Below are 22,505 nucleotides of genomic sequence, written 5' to 3' on the forward strand. Positions count from 1 at the left end.
CTTGTCTGGATGAGCCACAATTTCCTCCAATATTGGGATGAAGCCATTGTTTTCCATCCCCGCCACAAACTCCATTCCCTGGCCACTGTCCGAGGCTGAACTAGACTGTTCGCAACCTCGCTGTCTAATTTGACCCTGACCCCATAGCCTCTCTCTCACAAAGTCTGCCTACTTCCATTGCTGTAACATGTCCCTGATTCAGCTTATCTGCTGCTGATGTACTCATCCATGCATTTTCACCTCCAGACTTGACTATTCCAATGCTCTCCTGGCCTGCTTCCCCATCTTACACCCTCCATAAACTTAAAAGCTCATCCAAAACTCAGTTGCCTGTATCCTAACCCACCAAATCCCGGTCACCGCTCACCCCTGTGCTCGCTGACCTACATTGGCTCCCAATCCCTCAATTTTAAAATTCTCATCCTTGTGTTCAAATTCCTCTTATAGTCTCACCCCTCCCATCTCTGTACCCTTGTCCAGCTCTACAACCCTCCAAGAACTCTGCATTCCTCCAAATTTGGAGTCTTGTGTATCCCCCATTCACTTCATCCCAGCATTGGTGGCTGTGCCGTCAGTCACCCGAGCTCTGGAATTCCTTCTGTAAACATCGCCACCTCCCCACTTGTTTATCCTTGTGGCAGCCGTGGCTCAGTTGGTAGCACCCTTGCGTCTGAGGTGGGAAGTTGTGGTTTCAAGTCCCACTCCAGAAACTTTGAGCACAAAAATCTAGGCTGACACTCCAGTGCAGTACTGAGGGAGTGCCGCATTGTCAGAGGTGCCGTCTTTCAGATGAGACATTAAACCGAGGCCGTCTGCTCTCTCAGGTGGATGTAAAAGATCCCATGGCACTATTTTGAAGAGCAGGGGTGTTATTTGGCCAGGACACCGGGGATATTTATCCCTCAATCAACATAATAAAGATTACTTGGTCATTATCACATTGTGGTTTGTGGGAGCTTGCTGTGTGCAAATTGGCTTCCGCATTTCCTATACCAGTGACTACACTTCAAAAAGTACTTCATTGGCTGTAAAGCACGCTATATAAATGCAAGTCTTTCTTTCTCCTTGAAACTTACCTTAAGGACCAAGCTTTTACTGTCCTAATATCTCCTCCTTTGGCTCGGTTACAATTTTTATCTCATTACACACCTGTGAAGTGCCTGGGGATGTTTTCCTATGTTAAGAGCTATATAGATGCAGGTTGTTTGCAAGCCTCACGCTCTCTCACTCACTTCCCCAGAGATGCAAAAATCACTGACTGAAGTTAAAAATAAAAACATTTCATTAAAGCAGCCATGTTATTTCCCTTTTGAGAGACAGAATGGAATCTGAATAATTATTTATGCACCAGAGATATGAGAATAAGAAAAGCAAAAATAAAAAATCCACTTTGGAAAGGGCTGGAGAGACCGTGCACAGATTAAAACATTGCTTTCCATACCATTTATTTAAAAAAATTGAAATGTTTTGTAATCATCCTTAATTATATTAAGGAAATACTTGCATTAAATTTGTTTTCTTCTGTTATTACAAAATTAGGACCGACAGCTTGCCTACTCAATACTAACAAGGCCCGGCCATGAAAATCAATTGGGCCTCCCACCAATGTCATCAGGCGGGTAGATTGGACACCCCACCCAGCACTCACCAGATTTTTGCTGGAGATGAAAATCACCCATGTCTCTCTCATGTACACTTTGCCAATTTTTCAGAAGGCGCTAATCAGGCAAGGCCTGATCCAAATTGTTAAGCTGCTTTATTCTACAAATCAGTAAGTGAACGTACACAAAGAAGTCCATGAGCTCCTCACACTTGTTGGGAGATGAGATAGTGGGCAAGGGGTTTAAGGAGACAGTTGGGAATGGAGAAAAGAAGCTAGAGCTTCAACTTCCAGGATGATTGGCTTTGGCAGATGAGAGCAAGCTCAGATAGTGCTTGACGTGGTTCAGCCAGATCTGGTGATGGGAGGCTAAAATCAGTTGTGCGCGATACGTTAAAGTCTGCACCCCTTGGATTTGAGCGCGCAAATTTGTAGGCCGTATCAGCTGGAACAATTAGGCTGGGATTGAGCAAGGGTTTTATTGGGGGCAAAGGCATTAGTGAGTGGTTGAGCACATAGACAACTGCAGAAGCATTGTGGCAAATGGTGGATCAAAGGGTAAACAGTTGCAGTTAGAAAGTGCAGTTGTAAGTGACTTGGGGGAAGAGTTTATTTTGGGACGGATGCAGAAGTGGGATTGTAAGCCTTTCTCTTGTATTTAATATAATCTTTGTTGCTCTCCTCTAAATTGTCTTCAATGCATCAGTAACTTTTTGAGTTGGTTTATCCAGAATTATAAGTTTTCCAGTCATAACATCTTGCCTTTCTGCCAAGTTTATTTGAGAGATGGCTGAAAGACAGCAAAGCACTGAGAAATGGACGTTTCTCAGATTGGTAGGTAGTGGCTATTGTGGAGCCCCAGGGATAAGTCTTGGAACCACTTAGACTTGAAGGGGTGGATATCAAAGTTTGTTGATGATGCCAAACGGAATGCACCAACAAACTATCAGAAAGACTATAGGACTTAAATAGGCTAGGTGACTGGGGAGAGAAGTGGCAGATGCAGCTTAATACAGAAAAGTGTGAGGTATTAATACATTCTGGGAAGAATAAAGAGAGAGAATATATCTTTAATGGTAAAATTTCCTCAATGTAATGGAGGAGCAAAAGGTATCTAGTTGTGCAGTTACACCTACACAAGTGTTGGACATGTAAAAAGACATAAAAATGGGATTTTGGAGTTTAGATCGAGAGATTGAATACAAAAAGCAGAGGTCATTGTTAGCCCACACTAGAATATCGTGTGCAGTTTTGGGCTTCTCACTAAATACAATGTAGATTTACCAGGATGATAACTGCAATGAGGAATCTGAATGATGAGGAAAGGCTAGTCCAACTAGGGTTTTGTGTTTTCAGACTAAGATTAAGTGAGAGATTTGATAGGTATCCAAAATGATAAAAGGAATCGACAATGTACATAGATTATTTTCCACTGGTAGGTAAATCGAAGACAAATGGCTGCGATTTCAAGATTGCACAGAATATTTTCATGGGAAGATTGAAGAAATTGTATTGCAAAGAGTTACTGGAATGTTGAATGCATGGTTGTATTGCGTAATAAAGCAGTAAACACAAGCCAATTAGATTGAACATTGGTCACTGTAGTTCACTGGCTGAAAATGTAAGATTAATGTGGTATTTTTATTCTCTCTACGAAGCTGTACAACTATTTTATAATTTCAAACTGGATAAAAGTGCAGAGTGAAAAGTGCAGAGTGAAATGCTTAATGCACAAAAAAACATACTGAATTTGAATAAACTCAAATTTTTGACATTTCAACATCTTCAATGTCAACTCGTTGCAAATATTTTCTAAAAGAAAAACATCTTTGCCACTTACCAACTTTTGTAGTTGCTAGGAACTTTTTATTCTGTACATAGGACCATTTTGTACAAAATATGAAATCTACTTTTTATTAGATATTACACTACTTAAAACAAAGTACAACATATGTACAATATTAAAATGAAGCCATTTATATAGGTATCACACTAAAGGTCACTTGTTATGTTACTGGACATTCCTCTTGTACAGGGCTCTTTTTTTAAACGAATACAAATAAAGAAACTTAAAAAGGAGTCAATCATAAAGCTGCTTTTAAAGAAAAACAGTCACCAGAACAAGCTTTGGAATTACATTTTCTTTAGACATTTATAAGAATTTCTGTAACCTATCATAAAACTGCTCATGTGCTGGTTGCAGGGTATCTGTTTTGTGCTGGTTGAGCTGCACAATGATTAAAAAAAAATACTTCTTTAAATCACCCCAGTCACCCAGAGTCTACATACCATTTACTGAATTGTCATTTAATTTTGAATTAAGAGTAAAAAGATATTCTGCAATTTATTATGAATAGACAACAAATCTCAATGTCTTGTACAGTAAGAGCTAGTACCTTTTGGTAATAGCCCAAGCAGGTGAAACTGTTACCACAGCAACTAACCTCTTTTAATACAATGTAAATTGCCAATTAATATAAAAATGTTGCCAATCATACTAGCAGAAAAAGGTAATTCGAAGTTGACTTGCAATTTGGTGAGTGTCAATCTTTAGCAATAGATAAGTTAAAATGAGGAAAAATTGCTAAAGACAGGATCATATTCTGAATTGTATACAAATATACACTTTCTAGTGGCCAAAATAAAATTACAATCCTTCTGGAACACCTCACACAAACATACTGAACACCCAAAACCAATGAATATGTGAGATAAACTACTAGTCAATGTAAGACGGAAGTTCAAACAATGGTATGCAAATAAAAACAGCACTGCAAAAGCTTGCAAGATACCACATAGTAAAAGCACCCTACTGTCCTAAAAGAAAATGTATTGGGGACAGATTTCCATGACAACTGTTGGGAATAAAATACCTACACTTATCAACATCCACATGTAAATCAAAATAGATTTCCAACATGCTTATGTAGGACATTATTTTTTTTTAGCATTCACTTTTCAAGTTAAACAGGAAGTGCTTTCTGAAATTTGAAGATTTATCTCATACAATAAAAGTTGGGAAACCTTCAAATTTTGTTCTTTTCTTTACAGCCCTGAATACCCCTACAATTTTCTATTTGCTTCAGCATGCTAGGCTCAGAAAAATTCTTTAAACAAAATAATGTAAACAGAGATGGGAACACTTGAGAGGACATTTTAACTGGATGGCGTTTGCAGATAGTCTTACCATGCACCATTTTGCATCACAAACCTGATGATCAGCTGGCGATTATAAATCACTTGCAAACATGGTGCAAAAGTTACAGGAGACTGACCAAACATGAACGACTTAGAGAAACACTTATTTTTGGTTTTCCTCTGACCAGCTTCTGATTACTAATCATAATGAGTTATTTCACACAGCTTACAACAGATATGCTTACATTGGTGTTTCACATCATATCTTCATTCTAACAGGTGTTGTAAAATCTAGTGCACATTAAGTTAGAACAGTGTGTGACATTTTTCCAGATCCAAAATCTAGTGCACATTATGTTAGAAGAGTGTGACATTTTTCTAGATCCATTCTCCACAAGGCATCTCAAAATTCTCTTTAGTTTTGAGACAACAATTTATTTTGAAAAAGTGCACCAACAAACAGACAGATTATAAAAGCACCAGAAAAGTTACGTTTGAAAACGTGAACGGGATGAAGGAATGGATTAAAATAGCGAACCCTGAGAATTCTTGCCACAGCCGATTTAGTACAATGAGAGTTCCATCAGAACTTCTAACTCTTGCCTTGCATAATATACATGAAGACAGACAACATGTAAAGAACTTTGACAAACATTAAAAACTATAAAATGAGATGTCAAAGCACCTGAATAAAAAGATTAGATCCAAACCAATCCAACAGGAATTAACTGTAGTTATTTTATATATTAATGGGGAACTACTCAGATTTAAAATTTCAAGTTAACAATTTACTTAGAGATGAAATCCTATGGTCAGTGTTCTAAATGATGTGGTACTATTATATGGAAAAAAATCACGACCATCACTTTTAATATCCCCCTAAACTAAAGATACTTTCTTTTCATGCAATGCATTAATAGAATTAACTTTAAAAAATGATTCCTCCTTTAATATGGTCAGATTTAGTGCAGAATATTTAGTGAGTTCAGAAACTCTTGACATTTAAGTTTATACTAATACATTTTGGGATGCAATGATAAGTACATTGGGTTGAATGCAGTCATAATGCAAAAATGGTGGTTTCAGTACTAAAAATTCAGTCTGTGACTTCTCAGGAATAAATTTAGACTCAATATCCCATTTATTTTCAAATACAGGTGTAAATAAAAGGATAAATATAAACGCCAAACAAATTTTTATAACTCAATGGTTCTGTGGAAATGACAACTTGAAAATTTAACTCCATCTTTTGATGTAGATTGTAGAAAGCACAATACTCTATTTACCATTGTTTGAACTACCAAGGCTTGACTTCATACATGGTAAAGTTATTGCCTACAAACTGGATTCAAGAAAGCGTTGACTCAATGTATAGCTGATTGGTATGGCACAAAGCATAATAGCTTCTACATAGACCGAGTTCGGAGAATAGCTTTTTACAATATTCTTCTGTTGAAATAGCCTAATGCCCATCGTGCGCAGATATAATCTCTTCAGCCCGACGATGGGATTCCAAGGCCTTCACGGTGTAGATATCCTGAGGCAGCTCAGACTTGCGACGCACAAGTGGACGATCCTTTCGAAGATCTTTCTGTGCCTACGGAAAAGTAAGTGAATGTCAAACAGTGGCAAAAAAAATACTTGCATCAAAGATGCAAATTCTACTAAAATAACTACTTTATTGGTTTTTGATTCATAATCATGTTTTAATAAGACTTGACCACAGAAAGAATTGTATCCGAAATGTAAATTTAAAGAAATTTTATTTTTTGCTATATCAGTAATTTTATGTTAAAATGTAATGTTAGATTGAATACATAATTAGATCAGGTTAATTTTAATAATTCTTCTACCAAGACAGTAGCTAATATATAAAACTCTGCCTTTTCTTCAGGCGGGTGGGGGGGGGGGGGGGGGAAATCAGTTCACAAAGACATGCCTTTTTACTGATGACTTTCCACTGGAACCAGGAAAGGACCCTGTTACAGCAATAACTTAATGATGAAGTGACACTGTACTATATTTGCAAATTATGTTATGAGTGCTACATGAGAGATCTAAAATGATATATTGCATTAATACCCCCGGCAGTGTCCAAAATGTTTGCTGATATTGTAGCTTCTCACATGGATGAAATTTGAAATGTTAGAAAAAATGCTATACCTCACAAAACAAGGGCAATTTTTTGCAAAGGTGTATAATTGGCCAGTAATCCATTAAGTATATCATAAATTTTAATCCTTCAGTGTAATCACTACACATATAGTTCATTTACATGTGATGTCGGAACTTGGTTATTGGCACATCGACATGTGAAAAATGAAACCATAATGCATGTTAATGTGTATGTTCTAAATCTCCCATGGAGTTGCTTGCAGTAAGTTGGATGATGAACTGTTCTTTAAAAAGATAGGAGCATTATGCCATGTAATTCACATTGCACTAATCTGCTGCCAAGGCAAATGTGTGTTTCTTTCAGACGAAAAAAGTATAATTGCTGTTAAGTAAACAGTAAGTGAGGATAGAGTTTAATTGCTCGTCAGGCTGTGGAGGTCAGAAGCCTAGCTTTCACTTTTATTAAAAAGTGGTACTTAAGTTCATACAGGGTCAGACATCTTCTGGCAACTGTGGCAATTAAAATATTAACTGCTGGGGAACTATGCCATTCCAAATGAGTTTAAAATAAATAAACAAAAATGAAGTGCGACATGAATGATAACGGACAAGAAATGCACTGAAGACATTTAAAAAAATTATTATACTAGCCTATCTCCTATGGCATTGTCCATGGAAAGTCAAATGAAATACTATTTTGTAAGGACTGGAAGGTTATACCATGCCATGGAAAATGTGCTATTCCGCTGGTCGTATTAAAATGTGCCCTTTTAAAGCCACAAAAAAATTACTTCATATGTTTATGCCAATAATTATGACAGAAGTGAAATAAATGTGCATATGACAGCAGTGTGACACAGGTAATGTGAAAAAAGGAAGTTCATGTAGGCGTACCATTTTTAATATTACAAATCTACCACAGCGTTGGTTAGTGACTCAAGTTATGCTCTTGCAAGAGAGGGTTGTTGGATTATAGAAGTAGGGGAAGAGTTCGCAAAGGAATGTTTAAGACTTTAGCCGTGACAGTGAAGCAAGTATTTTTGATTGAGTCTTGTGAAATAAATAATGAACACCCACTGCAGCTGGATGAATAGTTAGAGCAGGTGTAAATAAATTAAATAGAATGTACAGCATAGAACAGGCCATTCGGCCCAATTGGTCTATGCCGGTGTTTATGCTCCACACGAGCCTCCTCCCACCCCTCTTCATCTAACCCCAGTAACATATCCTTCTATTCCTTGCTCCCTCATGTGTTTATCTAGCTTCCCCTTAAATGCACCAATTGGTTCTTAAATGATTCCAGGGTTTTCACTACTCTATTTGGAAGTTCCTTAGATATGTTAATCACTCTGTAAATAAGAACTTCCTAATATCAGTCCTAAATTTGACTTTTTAGTAGTTTGAACTTTTGTCCCCTTATCCAAATTAATTTAAAGTAGCTTTCTGGATTTACCTATCCCATACTGTTTACTGTACATTCCTTCATAAGATTACTTTTCAGATGACTCTTTTCAATGCTGAAAAGTCCAAGTCTTGCCTCAGAAGTCAGATCTCTAACAATAGGGATCAGTCTTATGGCTCTTTTCAACATTGGCTCCAGTGCTAATATCACGATGACCAGATCTAGACAAAGTACTCAAGGTGCAGACTGACTGTGCACTAGTTTAGCTTGATAGATAAATAAATCTGTAAGCAGTCATGATTTTTGTCTGAACTACCCAACATATCAAGATTATTTTAAAGTCATAGCAGCGAGGCTCTTATCCCAGTTTAAAACACAGGTAAATCCTGGAAGGATTTGTGCATTTACAAATATCCATTCCCATTTACTACTGCAGCCTCCTATTGCCCCTTGTACTTATGCTATTCCAATTTAACCCGAGGAACTGCTCACACATCAAAGCCAATCCTATTTATATCCACTTGTGGTGAGATCTTATGTAGGATCTACTGGATTCAATAAAAAGTAACCCAGGGCTGTTCCAATTTTTTCTTCCATTTCATAAAAATGCTGTAAAAACATTTTTAATAGCATGCAAACACCTCCATTAAGATCAATTTATGTTGCCATCATAGTAAGAGCAAATTATTAAGACAAAACAGATGGGTCCACTGTGGTAAACCACTTTTATCGTTCACTATCGTTACACTATAGTTATCACTGTTATATCGTTACTCTATGGTTATCACTGTTCACACTGTTGTATCACTGTACGAGGTCGCCTCTTGTCACGCTGTTATACCTGGGCTGACCACTGCTGACTCCGCCCACGGCTCCACCTACCTGCCCAGGTATAAAGGTGGTCGACTGGCTGGTATTCCTCCTTGTTGGATCCGATCACCCACGAGGGTGGGCTCTGTTATTTAGCCAATAAAAACCTATAGTTACTTTCTTAACTCGTCGCTTTTCATTGGATAAATTGATAGGTATATCAATTTTATTGGCTAAATTTTAAAATGTCGTTACTTGAGCAGCCAAACGAGCAGCCAAACGACCAGCCAGACGCCCAGCTACAACAGCCACAGCAGCCGGCTTGGCTGCGAGCCCTCCGACCACCGTACCTGGATCTAAACCCACATGCAGCAAACTCAGCCCTCGACTTCGAACACTGGCTGAGCTGTTTCGAGTCCTACCTGGGAGAATCCGGCATGCCTCAGAAATCCAAGCTAAGAGTTCTGACCGCCCAAGTGAGCCCTAAAGTATTCGCACTCATCCGGGACCTTAAAACATACGCGGACGCCATCAACCGGCTGAAACGACAGTACCAGAGCCCGGTAAATTCCATGTATGCCAGACACCTCCTAAGATCCCGCCCGCAACAGCCAGGAGAGTCTGTAGATGAATTTTTACAGGCGCTACAAGCACTCGGCAGGGACTGTAACTTTAAAGCGGTAACGGCGGCAGAAAATACTGAAGACAATGTTCGCGATGCCTTCGTGAAAGGCCTGCGGTCCGACTACTCACGGCAAAGACTGCTTGAAGCAAAGGACCTCGACCTGGACAAAGCTGCAGCCCTCGCTCGCTCCCTAGAAGTGGCCCATCGGGACCTCGAGGCATATTCCAGGTACTGTAATTTGCGGCCCTGGGACTCGGGACCGACCCCGACCGCAATACCCCCCGCAGCACCCCCCCTGGGACCTACCTCAGCGTCGGCGTCCCGGACCCGATCGGGACCGCCACCCCCGGTACCGGCTGCGACATCGGACCCCCGCGATCGGGCCGCCGGCTGCTTCTTCTGTGGCCAGGCGAAACACCCGAGGGCGCGCTGCCCAGCCAGAAACGCGACCTGCTCGAGCTGCCTGAAGAAAGGCCACTTTGCAAAGGCCTGCAGAGGGAGATCAACAGAGGCCAGCAGTGCCTCATGCGAGCTGTGGGGGCGGCCATCTTCCATCAAGGCCACAGAGGCCAGCATCCCCACGTGAGTCATGGGGCGGCCATCTTTGATCCAGGCAACCAACACCAGCAGTGCCTCATGTGAGTTGTGGGAGCAGCCATCTTCTCCGCCATTTTGTCCAACCTCGTGGGCGCCGCCATTTTACCCACCACGCTCGACCGCCACCGTGCCTCCAGACCCGACCACCGCCTCACCCGCAGACGACAGCAACTCGCTCAGCTATACACTAGCCTCCGTCACACTGGACCAAGCCCGCCCGCACCACCTGTCCAAGTCCATGATGGACATCAAAGTAAACGGCCACGCCACGACCTGCCTATTCGACAGCGGAAGCACGGAGAGTTTCATCCACCTAGACACGGTGAGCCACTACTCCCTCACGGTCCGGCCAACGCGCAACCGGATCTCGATGGCATCGAGGTCCCACGCCACAGACATCAGCGGCTACTGTGTTGTGACCCTGTCGGTTAAGGGCACGGAGTATAAAAATTTTAAACTCCTCGTCCTGCCCCAGCTATGCGCTGCCGTCCTACTAGGTCTAGACTTCCAATCCCACCTCCAAAGCGTCACACTTGCATACGGCGGACCCCTCCCCCCACTCACAGTCGACAACCAACAGATTTTAAACCGCCCACCGCGTAACACCTGCGGCCTATCCACCCTCAAGGTCCCGCCACCTTCCCTGTTCGCCAACCTCACCCCCGACTGCAAACCCGTCGCTACCAAGAGCGGGCGGTACAGCGCCGGGGACAGAGCTTTCATTAGCTCCGAGGTGCAGCGTCTCCTGAAGGAGGGCATCATCGAGGGGAGCACCAGCCCCTGGCGTGCCCAGGTCGTGGTCATTAAGACCGGCAATAAAAACCGCCTGGTCATCGACTACAGCCAGACCATAAACAGGTACACCCAGCTGGACGCATACCCCCTTCCCCGCATATCTGATATGGTCAATCAGATCGCACAATACCGAGTATTCTCGACCATCGACCTTAAGTCGGCCTACCACCAACTCCCTATCCGCCCTGAGGACCGCCAGTATACCGCCTTCGAGGCGAATGGCCGCCTCTACCACTTCCTTAGGGTCCCCTTCGGCGTCACCAACGGGGTTTCGGTCTTCCAAAGGGAGATGGACCGGATGGTTGACCAGAACGGGCTGCACGCCACGTTCCCCTACCTAGATAACGTCACCATCTGCGGCCGCGACCGGCAGGACCATGATGTTAATCTGGAGAGATTCCTCCGTACGGCCCAACGGCTGAACCTCACCTACAATAAGGAGAAATGTGTGTTTAACACCTCGCGCGTTGCCATCCTCGGCTGTGTAGTAGAGAACGGAGTCATCGGCCCCGAGCCCGAAAGAATGCGCCCCCTCATGGAGCTACCCCTCCCCCACTGTCCAAAGGCACTAAAGAGAACCCTGGGGCTCTTCGCCTACTATGCCCAATGGGTGCCCAATTATGCGGACAAAGCCAGACCCCTCATGAAGTCCACATCCTTCCCCCTTACGGAGGAAGCGTGCGCAGCCTTCTCCCTCATTAAGGGAGACATTGCCAAGGCCACAATGCACGCAGTGGATGAGTCCATCCCCTTCCAAGTGGAGAGTGATGCATCCGACTTCGTCCTAGCCGCTACCCTTAACCAGGAGGGGAGACCGGTGGCCTTCTTCTCAAGGACCCTACAGGGCCCTGAGATCCGACACTCGTTGGTCGAGAAGGAGGCCCAGGCGATTGTGGAGGCGGTACGACGCTGGAGGCATTACCTGGCAGGCAAACGATTTACCCTCCTCACCGACCAGCGTTCGGTCGCTTTTATGTTTAATAACAAGCTGAGGGGCAAAATCAAGAATGACAAGATCTTGAGGTGGAGAATCGAGCTCTCCACCTATGATTATGATATCTTGTACCGGCCAGGTAAACTGAACGAACCCCCTGATGCTCTTTCACGAATTACATGCGCCAGCACGCAAATTGATAGACTTCAGACCCTCCACAGCGACCTCTGCCACCCCGGAGTCACCAGACTTTACCACTTCATTAAGGCCCGCAACCTGCCCTACTCCATCGAGGAGGTCAGGACCATGACCAGGAACTGCCAGACCTGTGCCGAGTGCAAACCGCACTTCTTTAGGCCGGACAGAGCAAGCCTGATCAAGGCCACCCGCCCCTTCGAGCGCCTGAGCATCGACTTTAAGGGGCCCCTCCCGTCCTCTGACCGCAATGTGTACTTCCTCAACATTGTTGATGAGTACTCCCGTTTCCCCTTTGCCTTCCCCTGCCCAGACATGACCAGTACCACGGTCATTAAATGCCTGAACGACCTCTTCGCCTTGTTCGGGTTCCCAAACTATATACATAGTGACCGGGGCTCCTCCTTCATGAGCGAGGAACTCCGTCAGTTCCTACTAGCGAGAGGTATTGCTGCAAGCAGGACCACCAGCTACAACCCCCGAGGGAACGGGCAGGTGGAAAGAGAGAACGCGACGGTATGGAAGGCCGTCCTCTTAGCCTTAAAGTCTAAGGGCCTCCCAACTTCCCGCTGGCAGGAAGTCCTCCCGGCAGCGCTGCATTCCATCCGGTCACTACTGTGCACTGCCATTAACGCCACCCCCCATGAACGAATGTTTGTTTTCCCCAGGAAGTCGACTACAGGAACCACGCTACCAACCTGGCTGACCTCTCCGGGGCCCGTCCTGCTGCGAAAGCATGTGAGGGCCCATAAAACGGACTCCCTGGTCGAGAGGGTGAACCTCCTGCACGCCAACCCCCAGTACGCCTATGTGGCATACCCAGACGGGCGGGAGGACACAGTCTCCTTACGAGACCTCGCACCCTCGGGCACTCCTGAGACACCACCGTTACACCCCCCACCAGGTAGACGGCATGCCGGAACCCCACGAGCCTTCGCCGACCACGCAGACACCAGCATTAACACCGGATAATGCAACACCGCCGCTGCGACGATCAGAAAGGCTTACGAGGCCTCCGGACAGACTGACATACCGGAACTGGTAGTACACTTCACCCCGCCGGACTCAAATCTAAACAAGGGGTGAATGTGGTAAACCACTTTTATCGTTCACTATCGTTACACTATAGTTATCACTGTTATATCGTTACTCTATGGTCATCACTGTTGTATCACTATACGAGGTCGCCTCTTGTCACGCTGTTATACCTGGGCTGACCACTGCTGACTCCGCCCACGGCTCCACCTACCTGCCCAGGTATAAAGGTGGTCGACTGGCTGGTATTCCTCCTTGTTGGATCCGATCACCCACGAGGGTGGGCTGTTATTTAGCCAATAAAAACCTATAGTTACTTTCTTAACTCGTCGCTTTTCATTGGATAAATTGATAGGTATATCATCCACAAAATTAAATAGTGCAGGAAATTAAATTTGTTAACACTCAACAGACTAATTTTTAGACAGGTACCAAGTAGTTTGGACAGATAGCACAATTTACAACAGTATGTGCGAATTGTACAATGTCATTACGTTCTTGCATGAAAACCAACAAATGAAATGGTGGCATTTTTGCAGCCATTTTATACCTGAGTTGCTTGATCTTCTACTGCCTTTCTGATCATCTGGATATCTTCTATCAAGGGACCATCTGTTTCCATAGCAACTGGACTATTCATGCCATTAGGATCGATAAAAAGCTGATACTGAAAGAAAGAATTTAAGTTTCATGTAAAAATAATTACAAGTTCTTTTGGAAAAAAAAATGTGCAGGTGAAAGCTCAAGATGGCTCTACAAATAACTACAGAGATATCGATTTTTCAAATTAAAAACTAAAAAGATGTGAGCGCCCTGGATGCTCAAATAATTCAGAAGTGATGGTGGAAGGAGAATGTAAGTTTTGGGGAGGCACAGAACAAAGACAAATCAGAGAGCTGAACCTGGACCTATTGGATGGCTGACTTGAGAGCAGGATTGAAGTGAGTTATACTGTCCAGAAACCTGGCCATGCTGAGTTAGCCAATCTCTGCCACAGCACAAGTGGAGACACAACTGGTGAGGATTCCCACTTCTAATCTCTGTCCAGCAACCCTTAACGGATTTGCATTTATATGGCTGTATGGCAAGGATAAAACCAAGCTCAGCTGTGATGTCCTGTTGTCAAATAGCCTCCACCATTCACTGTCAATACTCATATGAATAATGGCCATTTGGACTGGGAGGATTTCAGCACCAGTGAAGCCATACCCGAGCAAGGAGCCAATACCTTCTGGAGGAGAGGGGTTTAAAACTCAGGGGGATGGGGGGAGGAGAAAGAGATTTACCTGCTACCCGCCCTCTTGCCCACAGATGTTCATAACAGAGGATTCATAGTCATAACAAAAATTTAGTACAAATACAGGCCAAAGAAAGTATTTTAGTTCAAAATAGAAATAGTAAAGCATAGACATGCAGTATAAAGTCATCCTAAAGTGACCAAAATGTGCTCGTCCCAAGGTATCAATATATTAGGTGTGTTAAAATTAAGATTACGTAAAATGTTCTAATTTATAACTGTCAATGTGGTATATTCAAGATTCAAGATTATTTTATTGCCATATGTAACTGGTACAATGGAATGCTTACTCCCCACTCACTCCCATAATAGAAGTATAAATATAAAATATAAAAAACAAATATAAATATAGAAACAATAAGCAAATAAATATAGCAATGACAGTCCAAGTTGCAGGATATGATGAATAGTGCAAAAAGCCTCTATTACCACTGGAAGTAATAGTAATGTAATATGATAAGTATATGATAGTATATAAGTATATCTATCTATCTATCTATATAAAGCGGCTCTTCTGTCTGTCCCGATGTCTGTCTGTTCTCTATACATTTGAAAGTTACAGAGCGTACCGACGCGCGCGTTGCCTCAAAAGAAAGCTTGCGATTCCGGACCGGTCATAGGCGTATTTACGTTTCGGCCGGACAAAAATCCCGCCCGCGGCATCCCAAAAACGTTCAGCGTTCCGCTCATTAGCATCTCATTAGCGACCGTGTGACATCGAGGTCGACCAATCGGACGGCGGGTTCCTTCCTACAGTTGAGTGTCGAGTGACTCGACGATTGACCAATCCTACGCTTCGGTGACCTGACCGGTCGACCAATCGGTGCGTGTGTGGGCGGGCCTTATCCTTCTGAACCGAGGCGAGTGGCCGCCATCTTGATTTTTCACGATCTTTTCCCCACACTTTCAGTGTGTTAGGGAAGTAAGGTAACTATTTGAATTGTGTGTTAGGGAATTAATTAACAATTTATTTGAGTTTTATATTGTGTTTAGCAACCACCCCCCTCCTCCTCACCCTCGCGCAGGGGGGACTCGGCGCCTGAAGCTCAAAAAATTTCTCTCTCTCCTTCTCCTCTTCCCTCTCTGTCTCTCTCTACTTCCCCGTCAGGTTTCACGGTGGCGCGGGCGGCCCACCCGAAGTTTCCCGCCCACGGGCCGCCGCGCATGAGCCGCCCCCCGCGGGCCGCCGCGCATGCGCCGCCCCCCGCCGCGCATGCGCCGCCCCCGGCGCATGCGCCGCCCCCCCGCGCATGCGCCGCCGCCGCTCCCCGCGGGCCGCGCATGCGCCGCCCGCCCGCAGCGGCCGTCCATCAGCCGCGCGATACGCGGGGGACCTCAGCTCCGGTCCGTCCCGGCTTCAGAACCCGATCGCGCCTTAAGCGCTAGGCCCCGCACGGCCGCTATCGCAACGGCACCGGACCTCAGGCGCTAGGCAGGGGAGGGGCGGGGGTGGGCGAGGGGAGGGGGTGGGCAGGTGTGGGGGAGAGAGACAGGGGAGGGGAGGGAGAGGAGGGGAGGGAGAGAGGGGGAGGGAGAGAGGGGAGGGGAGGGAGGGATAGGACAGGGAGAGGACATGACAGGGAGAGGACATGACAGGGAGAGGGGGCACACACAGGGGCAGGGAGACCAAGCGCCCCAAAATTGCCCTCGCAACGCGGGGCTCCCCAGCTAGTATCTATCTATATATATAAAGCGGCTCTTCTGTCTGTCTGTCCGCCTGGTCTCTATACGTTTGGAAGTTACAGAGCGTACCAACGCGCGCGTCGCCTCAAAAGAAAGCTTGCGATTCCGGACCGGTCATCGGCGTATTTACGTTTCGGCTGGACAAAAATCCCGCCCGCGGTATCCCAAAAACGTTCAGCGTTCCGCTCATTAGCATCTCATTAGCGACCGTGTGATGTCGAGGTCTTCCTACAGTTGAGCGTCGAGTGACTCGACGATTGACCAATCCTACGCTTCAGTGACCTGACCGGTCGACCAATCGGTGCGTGTGTGGGCGGGCCTTATCCTTCTGAACCGAGGTGAGTGGCCCCTCCTCCTCCTCACCCTCGCGCAGGGGGGACTCGGGGCCTGAAGCTGAAAAAATTTCTCTCCCTCTCTCTTCCTTCCCTCTCTCTCTCTCCTTCTCCTCTTCCCTCTCTGTCTCTCTCTACTTCCCCCTCTCAGGTGTCGCGGACGGAGCGCGGGCGCGCCGCCCGAAGTTTCCCGCTCGCTAACGGCCTTGCCGGCTCCCGCGGGCCGCTTGCACTGACCGCGCATGCGCCGCCCGCACTCACTGCGCATGCGCCGCCCACACTCACCGCGCATGCGCTGCCCGCCCGCCCGCAGCGGCCGTCCATCAGCCGCGCGATACGCGGGGGACCTCAGCAACGGCACCGGACCTCAGGCGCTAGGCAGGGGGAGGGGCCGGAGAGAGGGACAGAGGGGAGTGGGGGAGGAGGAGGGGAGTGGGGGAGCGGGGGAGGGGAGAGGGAGGGGAGGGAGAGGACATGACAGGGAGAGGGGGGACACACAGGGGCAGGGAGACCAAACGCCCCAAAATTGCCCTCGCGCCCCAAAATTGCCCTCGCAACGCGGGGCTCCCCAGCTAGTATATATATAAAGCGGCTCTTCTGTCTGTCCCGATGTCTGTCTGTCTGTCCGTTCTCTATACGTTTGAAAGTTAGAGCGCGTACCGACGCGCGCGTCGCCTCAAAAGAAAGCTTGCGATTCCGGACCGGTCATAGGCGTATTTACGTTTCTGCCGGACAAAAATCCCGCCCGCGGTATCCCAAAAACGTTCAGCGTTCTGCTCATTAGCATCTCATTAGCGACCGTGTGACGTCGAGGTCGACCAATCGGACGGCGGGTTCCTGGTGCGTGCCATCCGACAGTTGAGTGTCGACTGACTCGACGATTGACCAATCCTACGCTTCGGTGACCTGACCGGTCGACCAATCGGTGCGTGTGTGGGCGGGCCTTATCCTTCTGAACCGAGGTGAGTGGCCGCCATCTTGATTTTTCACGATTTTTTCCCCCCACACTTTGTGTGTTAGGGAACTAAGGTAAATATTTGAATTGTGTGTTAGGGAATTAATAAACAATTTATTTCAGTTTTATATTGTGTTTAGCAACCCCCCCCGTCCTCCTCACCCTCGCGCAGGGGGCTCTGTGCTGGTCTCCAGGCCCGCTGCAGGCAGGCCTGAAGCTCCAAAAATTTCTCTCTCTCTCTTCCCTCTCTCTCTCTCTCCTTCTCCTCTTCCCTCTCTCTCCTTCTCCTCTTCCCTCTCTGTCTCTCTCTACTTCCCCCTCTCAGGTTTGACGGTGTCGGGGCCCGAAGTGAGCCGCTCTAACGGCCGCCAGCCCGCGGGGATTCCCTGCCTGCTCCCCGCGGGCAGCCTTGCGCCGCTGGCACTGACCGCGCATGCGCCGCCCGCGAGAGCCCGCTCTGGCTTTTTAAAAATAAAATAAAACGGCAACCACGCATGCGCACGGCCCACGACGCCAGCACGCATCAGTTTAAAAAAGAGGCCGCCAGTTGCGCAGCCGCCTTGACGCCAGCACAGCGCCTCGGGAGATCGCGGGGGGGGTGCGAGCCTCGGGAAATCGCGCCGGGGGGGGGGGGGGGGAAGCTTCTCTGTTCCCCCCCCCAGTCTCTCTCTGTTCCCCCCCCCCGTCTCTCTCTGTTCCCCCCGTCTCTCTCTGTTCCCCCCCCCCCCGTCTCTCTCTGTTTCCCCCCCCCGTCTCTCTCTGTTTCCCCCCCCCGGTCTCTCTCTGTTTCCCCCCCCCGGTCTCTCTCTGTTTCCCCCCCCGGTCTCTCTCTGTTTCCCCCCCCCGGTCTCTCTCTGTTTCCCCCCCCGGTCTCTCTCTGTTTCCCCCCCCGGTCTCTCTCGGTTCCCCCCCCAGTCTCTCGGTTCCCCCCCCTCCAGTCTCTCTGTTCCCCCCCCTCCAGTCTCTCTGTTCCCCCCCCAGTCTCTCTGTTCCCCCCCCCCCCAGTCTCTCTGTTCCCCCCCCCCAGTCTCTCTCTGTTCCCCCCCCCAGTCTCTCTCTGTTCCCCCCCCAGGTCTCTCTCTGTTTCCCCCCCCCCAGTCTCTCTCCGTTTCCCCCCCCCCAGTCTCTCTCCGTTCCCCCCCCCTGCCCCCAGTCTCTCTCTGCCGCCCCCCCACCCGCTCTCTCTCTCTCTTCCAACAACATGCCCTCGAAAAAGCCTCGGCAACGCCGGGCTCGCCCCAGCTAGTATATTATATATAAATAAGTATAAGTTAAAATGCAGTGTGCAATGTACAAATGAGTTATAAGTTATAAGTTAAGGTTGAGGTACAAGAGTCCTATGTGCACATAGTCCAGTGATCAAGAATGTTCTTGCGTGCTCACAGTTCATGTGATATACAGTTCCAGGGTGGGAGGGAGAATGTGACTATGGTATGTGGGGCAGTGCGGTTAGCAGTTCAGTAGGCGCACTGCCTGTGGGTAGAAATTGTTCTTGAACCTGCTGGTCCTGGTTCGGATGCTGCGGTACCGACGACCGGACCGCAGGAGGGGTAACAGTTCGTGCCCAGGGTGTTTGGGGTCCTGGATGATGGAGCGGGCCTTGTTCTGACACCTGGTCTGAAAGATCTCCTTGATGGACGGAAGTGCACACCCGATGATCTTTTCTGCCGTTCTCACAACCCTCTGGATGGCTTTCCTGTCCTGTGCAGTGGTTTTACCATACCACACATTGACGCTCTCTATGGTGCTGCGGTAAAAGTTCACAAGCCACTGTGTGCTTATGCCGCATTTCCTCAGGCACCATAGAGGGTAGAGGCGCTGGTGTGCCTTCTTCAGCATGGCCTCAGTGTTGTGATTCCAGGCCAGGTCATCCGAGATCTGCAGTCCCAGGAATCGGAAGCAACTGACGACTTCCACTGGTGTCCCATCTATGCTGATGGGGCGGTGGTTCCCTCGGTGGCTTCTGAAGTCCACGATGAGCTCCTTAGTCTTGCTAACGTTCAGGGCAAGATTGTTATTGCACCATCTCATCAGCTGGACTATCTCATCTCTTTACTCCGTCTCGTCGTCGTTGCTTATCAGGGCGATTACTGTGGTGTCGTCGGCAAACTTGATCCGGTTGTTGCTGTGTATGGCTGTACAGTCATGTGTAAACCGAGAGTACAGCCGAGGACTGAGGCAGCAGCCTTTTAGCGCTCCAGTGTTGAGGACCAGAGTGGATGAGGTGTTGTTCCCTATTTTCACCACTTGAGGCCTGCCAGTCAGGAAATCCAGAATCCAATTACAGATGGGGGTGCCCAGGCCTAGGTCCCTCAGTTTCAGGACCAGCTTGGGGGGAACAATAGTATTAAATGCAGAACTGTAGTCAATGAACAACAGTCTGACGTAGGTGTCCCTCCTGTCTAGATGTTCCAGGGCAGTGTGTAGTGTTAGGGAGATGGCGTCGTCCACAGACCGGTTCGCCCTGTATGCAAACTGGAACAGGTCCGAGGAGTCGGGGATGATGCTATTTATGTGTGTCATGACCAGCTTTTCCAGGCACTTCATGGCTACGGGTGTTAGAGCCACAGGTCGATAGTCATTGAGGCCTGTTACCTTGGTCTTCTTAGGTAACAGCACAATGATAAACAATGCAAAGTTGCCCAATTAGGTAACCGAACGGTGGGAAAAAATATTCATTTCAGGGTGCCAACCAAATTTTTCTATGGAGTAGTATTCTATCCAGTAGTGCTAATAGGTCAGTGCCTATACATCTTTCACTTGCCCTTTAATGCACTGTGATAGACCAGGGATAAAGCTTGATTCAGGTGACAATTAAGTTTGCCTGTTATTTAATTGTTTCTGCTGCACATTACATCTACCACATCTCAAACATTTGTAACAAAAAGGATTACATTCAGTAGGCTTCATATGCCAACCTTGTAAAGTAGGTAAAATGCATGAAAAAGGCAATGATTTACACAAGTGACAGGTTTTACTTTATTATGCTCACTTTAATTTTACATCCATCATTAACACACTTTTGGGACCTATATGCTGTGACTAACATTTAAAATCTTGTACAAACCAACTTCCATATCCCTACAAAGTTTATTAAAGCAAGAAATGATTAAGAGAAAAAATGCAAATGGTGGAAATTGGAGATAAAAACAGACAGGTGGAAATTACATTTATTCTCGATTGTGTTCATTTTACAACTCAAATTGATGAGTTTTGGTAACTGGGACCAACATGACAAACACTTTTCCCTCCCTCCATGTAGGGTGCTGAAATTAACCATGAAATTCTATACAGTCACTGCATCTATTTTGAACCTAGGGCTGCATAAAATGCATTAATTTGGATTCATCTGGACAAGCCTGCCATGCAGCATCTTTTAACATTATCTCTGTGATATATATATATATCTATCATATACACACACAATTTATATATCAATGGCCATACCAAAATGTAGATAATCTTCGATTCTTTGAGCCTTTAGCCCTGATTTTGGAAGCTCCATTAGTGGTGTTGAGGATTGCAGGCAGAAATCAGATCCATAGCCGTGCATGCCTGGATTTTTGACTGGTGATTTTCAGTACAAAAAAAAGGCAGTGCTACCAGCATGCTTGGATCTCATTTAACTGGATTATTTATGCAAATTCAGTCTCACTAGAATTTACAGCTGCAGACTGCCCACTGCATGCTGATTGCCGTTTTAAATGGGTGCCTCAGGGATACTGCTGCAGCAGGCCTCAAGCTGCAGTTCATGCCATGTTCAGTGGAGACATTTCTTTTTGTTTGAGCTTTTGGTGCAATGTTGCTGAATTTTGCTCCATGAACTTGTTTTTGCTGAGAACGGCACCATTTGTTGAATTTTTGGGAGTTATCTGGAGTCAGTTATACAGCACAGAAAGAGGCCCTTCGGCCCATCGTGTCTGCGCCGGCCATCAAGCCCTATCTATTCTAATCCCATTTTCCAGTACTTGGTCCGTAGTCTTGTATGCTATGGACTTTCAAGTGCTCATCTAAATGCTTCTTGAATGTTGTGAGGGTTCCTGCCTCTACCACCCTTTCAGGCAATGAGTTCCAGATTCCAACCACCCTTAGGGTGAAAGTTTTTCCTCAAATCCCCTCTAAACCTCCTGCCCCTTAGCTTGAAACTATGCCCCCTGCTGCCAATGCTTTCCTTTAGTGTTCTTGATTGCCAAGAGCGGCTCTGAACAAAGTGTTAATCATGCGTATTCCCTTCAGGGTTCCGAACATACTAGATGCTGTAGATGAAGTAAAGGAGTTCACGAGGGACCACTAAATACTGAAGCAACTCTGGCTGCACAAGTCACTATTCAAGAGCCATATTTAGACTCCCCCACATATGTACCTGGACAGGTCAGAGCACACCTGTCTTCTGCTTCACAAGGCAGGCTATCACACATTAGTACCATTTGCTGTAGGATGACCTGCAAACAACTGGAACAGTCATGGCTTTTCCTATAGAAGTGCAGGTTACCACAGCATGAAGCTTTCACCCTACTGGATTCCTCCAAGTCATGTAAGAAGATTTGTGCCTTGTAAGGCACTCTTCAGCATACACCTGTATGAAACAAGTGTTTGCAAAGGGCAATATCTTCATTACTTTCCATTGGAAAGGAGGCATCACTTGGTCAGGATGCAGAGTTTTCACTGGGTAGTAGGCTTCTCTCAAGTGCAAGATGTTGCAGATGACACTAGTGAGCACCAGAGATCCTCATAGCACACTAAGACTGACATGCAAAGAAAGGGTTTGCAATCAATTCATCCTCAGGCAATATCTAGCCACAGAAATATTACACACATCATTGGCCATTATGCAGGCTGCATTTTTGAAAAGAGAAGAAACATGGAAAGGTGTTTAAGATGATCGGGGCTAACCTATGCTGACCCCAGAGGACATTGCCCCTAACCAACAGCAGGGGGTGGCCTTGGGCTGAAAGCTTGAGCATCAGTTTGTTGTCCCACATCTGCCACTTA

At 46.4% G+C, this 22,505-nt stretch overlaps 1 protein-coding gene across 3 annotated transcripts in view; it reads right to left on the reverse strand.

Moving 5' to 3' along the window:
- Window positions 1–3,440: 3,440 nt before the first annotated feature.
- The window catches only part of ppp2r5ca (protein phosphatase 2, regulatory subunit B', gamma a), a 293,739-nt gene continuing 274,674 nt past the window's right edge, over window positions 3,441–22,505 (reverse strand). For all 3 annotated transcript variants that reach the window (XM_086002969.1, XM_086002972.1, XM_086002970.1), the window contains 2 exons: window positions 13,797–13,913; window positions 3,441–6,335 (listed from right to left, as the gene is read on the reverse strand). In XM_086002969.1, coding sequence (XP_085859095.1) covers window positions 6,201–6,335; window positions 13,797–13,913 — 252 coding nt within the window. In that variant the 3' untranslated portion in view covers window positions 3,441–6,200. The remainder of the gene's footprint in view (window positions 6,336–13,796; window positions 13,914–22,505) is intronic.

Source organism: Somniosus microcephalus, chromosome 12 (assembly GCF_052327205.1).
Source record: "Somniosus microcephalus isolate GS21.2 chromosome 12, FLI_Smic_1.0, whole genome shotgun sequence".
Classification (NCBI taxonomy): domain Eukaryota; kingdom Metazoa; phylum Chordata; class Chondrichthyes; order Squaliformes; family Somniosidae; genus Somniosus; species Somniosus microcephalus.